At 35.3% G+C, this 6153-nt stretch overlaps 1 protein-coding gene across 1 annotated transcript; it reads right to left on the bottom strand.

The window, feature by feature from the left end:
- Positions 1 to 809: 809 nt before the first annotated feature.
- On the bottom strand, positions 810 to 5812 carry LOC129223443 (progranulin-like). Its single transcript, XM_054858057.1, has 2 exons — positions 5720 to 5812; positions 810 to 1264 (listed from the first exon to the last, which is right to left on the bottom strand). The coding sequence occupies exons 1-2, from the start codon at positions 5805 to 5807 to the stop codon at positions 840 to 842; spliced, it is 513 nt and encodes a 170-aa protein (XP_054714032.1). The 5' UTR covers positions 5808 to 5812; the 3' UTR covers positions 810 to 839.
- Between the last annotated feature and the right edge of the window lie 341 nt (positions 5813 to 6153).

Raw genomic sequence — 6153 nt, 5'->3', positions numbered from 1 at the left:
ATGAATAGCGATTCTGATGCAGAAAGCGATAATTGAACTCAAATTAAAACTTTTTTTTTCTAATTATTTACATGACCTGGAAACTAGAAACATCTCTCGTGCAGCAGGCGGTAAATGACACAGTATTTTCTTCTTTCTATAAAGTCGAAAGAGAACTATTTCGAGGCAGGTACTAAGGAAATTGCCAAACCTGAATTATTACTCAGTACTTTAAAATTTCAAATAAGTCAACAATATAAACCTTTTCGAAAATCATCACATAATATTGAAACCCTGAAAATTGAACTTCAGAAGAAACTGTTAGATAAGGTAAGTTAATTTTGTTAATTTACAATTTTTGTATGCTTTTTTCGCACCCCGATATTACGAATAACCCCGATTTAATGCATAAAGTGTCAGTCCCGTTGAGTTCGTTAAATCGGGGTCCAACCGTATAAGTTTTTTTAAATCTTCCTTCAGAAATACCAGGAAGGATATTAAAACTTCAGGTGATGTGGACGGCAAAAGTTGGAAAACGGTTGCATTGAAAATCTTTGCAGGATTGGAAATCCCGCGGATTTTTACTCTCAATCCCGCGGGATTAATCCCGCTAAATATAATGCGGGATTCGGTATCGAGATTACGGGATTGGAAACCTTAGTCTGGATCCGAGAACCGCCAGTTGCCTACTTCATTGTCTTCGTGATCAAACTATTCAAAAAAAGTTATTAGTTTCAGAAAAAAGTGAAGATTTGACAGTTAAGAAAGACAACAGATATTTAAGATCAAAATATTTATTTGATCATCTATTTTTTAAAAAAATGCGTTTCTAACATATTTGATATTTTTAATGCCTCATCTCACATCTGTAAGAATGAGTTCCCTCGGAGAGCAAGCAAGAAAAGCAAAGCCCCTATGCTAGATATTGCTGGTATCAGTGCACCTGCTCCTCCGTAGCAGCTTAAATAAGATGACCCACAGGAGCCCCTTTTGGGGCAGCACCACTCGCTTACTGTGCTAGAAGGACGTTTACAACATTGCTGACCATTAGGACAGCACCCAACTCGATCAGAGCAACAGGTTGCTCGGGTATAGTCACAACAACGATCATAGCAGCAAGTACCAGAGCATAATCGGCAGACATCTACGTGATGCATCTCCTTCCTCGATGGTGTTCTGTTCATGTCATAATTAGGTATTGGTATTCCGGGAAAAATGCTTTTCTCATCTTTTCCTACGTCACAGCATTCGTATTCCTCAGCCGACTTCGCACAGCAGAATTTCCCTGTAAATTAACAATAAATAATTTCAGGGCCGATTTATCAATAGACTGCTTAAGGACGCAGGTCCTGAGATTGCAATTTTTTTTTTCTTTTCTAAACAATTATTTGATATTTGCTGCTGGCAGAGAAAGTAAATTACAAAGGAACAAAAAAATCTAAATTGATAGCAGCATTAGCATTTTTACCTTTTTGTAAATTTTAATATTTTTATTTAGAACAGTTTTCATAAACCAATCACCTTTAAAATAAGCAGTACTTTTTGAATCATTACCATCAATCACACCTAAAACTCTTTGTATGCGAAGATATCAAACAATTTTACGGGTATAAAATAAAATTTTTTATCTTTTAATGAATTTGAATATTTTGCATTAAAACAGTTTACACAAATCAGTAAATTTTAAAGTAAGAGTAGGAGTGAAATTTCGTCTCCCTTAAGCTTTTTGGTCTCTGAGTAGCATATATTACAATCAGTTAATCCCCCCCCCCCCCCGAAAAAAATTATATAGCATCACTAACTAAGCCTACACATGCTATTTTACTTAATTACATAAAGTACTATCTGTTTTTGATCTTGAAAAAAGTTTTTAAAAAATATCCTTTTACCATAATTGAAAATTGTTTTCCTATTTTCACCCCCCCCCCCTTCAATACATCCTCGAACAGAGAGGATAATGGGTTAAAAACCTGGCAATAATAATAAATACGATTGAAACTCCTTTCAACGAAAAACAGCACAAACTGTGCATGTTTATACAAAACATTTGATTTATAAATGTAAAATTGATTTATTAAGTCTCCAAAACAATCGTTATCAATGAAATTGCTTTGTTCTCCAACCCGGAGCACATTTCGTGTTTGCCACGAGGTGCATTGAGCCCAACGAACCTATATACACTCAGGAACATTGAAAATAGCGCCCCAAGAAAGAAGAAAGGTACAATCGTGAAATTTTGCTTATAAGAAGAGTGACATCTGATACGCAAATGATCCAAGTTTGGTGTGAATGCGCATGACCATTTACCCTACAGTATCGGTGAAATCGGGAAAAAGGTGCTATATAAACCAGTGCATAATTTAAGATTTGTAAATATTACGATTACAGCCGGATTTTCGGAGAACCTTAATGAGTAAAGGATGCAAAGTAGACGAGTTAGAAAACGTTTCTCACAGTTAAGCGAGTTCGAGAGAGTTTGATCATCGGCATGAAAATTGCGGGCTGGTCAACGAGCCGTGTTGTTGCCTTATTTTTATATATATATATTACCATTTAATTTTTAAAATAAAAATAATAAAGGATATTTTAATTTTTTTCATAACCTTAACAAATCGTCATCTTGCTCCAGTACTGGGGCAAGATGACTTTGACCTTGGGACAAGATGACAACGTTGAAAAAGGTTGAACATATTTTGTGTTTTGAATATATTACTTAGTTTTACAAATGATAACTGTGTTTTTACATCTTACAAAGGATCAAATTAAGCGTAATGCATTGTAAGGTAATGTTGAAGTGTTAAGTTGTGCAGCTAAACAATAGACACAAATAAAAAGGCCATTCTCATAATTGGAACATGCCTCATGCCACCACTCTTGACTTTTAAAGCACAGAATCCATTCTTCTGTTGGATGGTCACAATATTCCTTTTTACAAGCAGGGCATCTTATAACACCATTCTTTGAAGTTGATTCAACTGGATCTCTTCGAATGATTTGTATAGATTTGAGCCTACAGGAACTTAGTTTGAGTTTGTTTTACTCCCTTTTTAGCTTTACGAGCTTATTTTCCCTATTTTTTTAAAACAATCCTTTTTTCCCATCCGCTTTCCTCCTTGTTCTGACACTTCTTTGATGGTTGTGCTTGTAAGAATGTTTAAGTTCAGTTTTCTGCTTTTCCTTTTTGTTTTCTCACATTGTGTTTTTTTAGCCAATGCATTAAAATCAGAAACAGTAACAGACTTCTTTGGTGCATCGGAATCAGCATTTGCCCTAACTTCTGCTTCGTCTGGAGTGTTTATATGTTGGTTTTCTACTACTTTCTGACGATTATAGCACTATTATTTTCAGCTTCATCGCCAACAGCATCATAGTCCGCTAAAAACAAGCGAATTATAAATCTCGATCCCTCATTCTTAAAACCCGTTATCGGCATTTCCAACTGTAGTTTCTTTGACGTAAGCAGTGCTCAAAAGCTCATCAATGTTTTTGTCAGTGATAGTTTGTCCTAGATGATTGGCCATAAAGTTGTCACATCCTTGGCTACAGTAGATTTTTAAAGGGCAGAAAAATGACGCATTAGGAGCTAGAGATGATGCGATGTGTGGGGTGGGAACCCAACCATGATAATGTTTTTTCACTGGGATATAAGATAGCCTGCGAAGTTATGTAAGATTCATGATTGTTAATAATCAAAAGAGCAGGAAATTTGCTGCTTGGTTCAATTCAGTCAACTAGTCATTTGGTCAACTAGTTTATAAATAGCCTCTGGTCACCCGCTTTCGAGCGACACCTCCCTTGATTAAATGCGTACTTCAGACCCAGAGGAAATAGAAGCGCAAGGTGGTCTCGTGGAAAAACACACAGACAAATAAGCGTTTAGAGGATTTAATAAAATGGACGACGTAGTTAGTTTAATAAAATCCGAAACATGTCGGCAAGATGACGAGCTCGTCATCTTGCTCCGCGTTTCGGCCTGTCATCTTACCCCGGTTTGCCTGTTTGAACGGATTCTTCTCCATTGTGATAAAAGAAGGCGATTAATTGACATTTATTGATGGTAGTAGATAGTACAGTAGACCCTCGTTTTACGCGGGAATCACGTTCCACGGAAATGCCGCGTAAAACGAAACCGCGTTAATTGGGATCGAATACTAGTGTTAAAATAGGAGTTTGGTTCCGTAGATAACAAAATACTTCATTCTGGTGATGACTAGTTGTATAATGAGTTTAATGTGTAATTATATCAACTTTTAAGCACAACATGCGTAAAGAAAACATAAATTAATTTTGTGCTTTGTTTATAAAGAGGAGCTGACTATGATAGTCTTTTGGCAGTCATTAAGAATTTTTCTCTCTAATTCTTTGCAGAGCATTAACGCATCTATGATCACTTGCATCATTTCCGTGATAGAATCTTCCTTCACTAACAAATCAGAAAGAACATTCTATTGTCTAGGAATAGCTCAAAATTTTCAATGTTAACGTGTTTGGTTGTGCGCCAGTTTAATAACTTTACTTCTGGAGAGAGCTCTGGAACCAATCGCATAAAGTGTCTCCAATGTCCCAAGCTCGATTATTAGCACGCCAAAAAACAGTTAATTACGCATAATCTGCAATCTTTAGGAGTTTGGATTTTGAAAGAGGGAAAAAATTTATCTGCATATAATCTGCTAATAGCATTGCCGCATCCGCGTGAAACCGAAACTCATCCGCGTAAAATAAAATAAAGGTGTCAAATCTTAAATCGCGTATAATCGAAACCGCGTAAAATAAACCCGTGTAAAACGAGGGTCTACTGTATTTAAACTAAGTTACTCATAAATACTAAAGAGACTCGATATATAATATCTGTGTCTGTAGCGGAACTTATATACACATGCATAAAAGTTTTCCGTGGCAACAATAAACAATCAGAGCTTCAGAACTAACACAAATATGGCGATTTCAGCTTCTCTATACTATTGCTGAACGAACAGCAGATAGGAGAGGCAGTAGTACGCGGTTGATGCTGTTACAGTGGAAAACAGGAAAATTAAGACATTCGTCATCTTGCCCGGCTCGTTATCTTGCCCCGGTCTCCCCTACCACTAGTAATGACTACAAATTATCCATCATATTTTAGAGGAACTTTATTTTTTGTTTTTCCTCATATGTGGTAACAGTTTTTCGGTGATTTTTTTTTTCCATTTAGCATTTTTTTAATCAACAACATAAAACCATTATTAACATAGAATAACCAACATCGACTAGATAACATCAACTCTAATAAATGTATAATAGAAATGTAAATGTTTTTACAAATCATTCGATGTTTTGAAAGCACTGTATTGATGTCATACCCGTAGAGAGTGCATATGTGAAATCGCTGCAAATATTCTTATTATTAAAATAGAATTTGTATGCTAAATACTTTCGTTTTTTGGGGGGGAGGGGGGATGTTGTCTAATGGGTGTTATTAATAATGTATAAATATTTTTATTGCAGCCACTCACACCACTCGATTGAAAAATGCAAGATATTACCTTTTACCAATTTGTAAACATATTGAAATGCTTTTGATTATAATTGTACTTATATTAGGCGCATTTTATTATTTTGCAATTTAACTTCAACAGTTCTGCTAAAAAGGGGTACATTCAAAAATTACTCTTTTTTTCTGACTAGCTTTTGATGCTTCAAAGAACTTACTGTGAATGTTTTACCTCAAAAAAAAAAAAAAAAAGAAATAAAGAAAACTTACCTTCAGGACATGTGGATAAATCTGGGCACATTATAGTATTTGCTGCTACCAGACATGGCACAACAGCGAAAATGAACAATAACCGCATCTGAAATAAATGTCTTTATCAAAATTAAAATTGCCTCTTGCATTTGTTACAAATTAGTATTATAATGCAGATATGAGCACACACATAAGCAATAACAAAATGAGTTCTCGACGAATCTTACTACTATTAAGGTAGACCGGGGATTTTTTTCAATGAATTTTCTATATTTTTTGTTTTAACTTAGGAAATTTTAGACATTGCGGTTTGATGAAGCAGTTAATGGAGTCAAAATTGGTATATTCAGTTGTTGCTCAGTTTGTATTTTTAACCGTTAAACAAAATATGTTTGAGTCCAAGTTGGTTGCGTAAACTTGCTCCGGACACGGGGAACGTTTAGGTGGTAGTT

This window comes from Uloborus diversus, chromosome 5 (genome assembly GCF_026930045.1).
Source record: "Uloborus diversus isolate 005 chromosome 5, Udiv.v.3.1, whole genome shotgun sequence".
In the NCBI taxonomy this organism is placed as follows: domain Eukaryota; kingdom Metazoa; phylum Arthropoda; class Arachnida; order Araneae; family Uloboridae; genus Uloborus; species Uloborus diversus.
The sequence above is the reverse complement of the archived record's forward strand: the minus strand, read 5'-3'. Positions and strand labels throughout refer to the sequence as shown.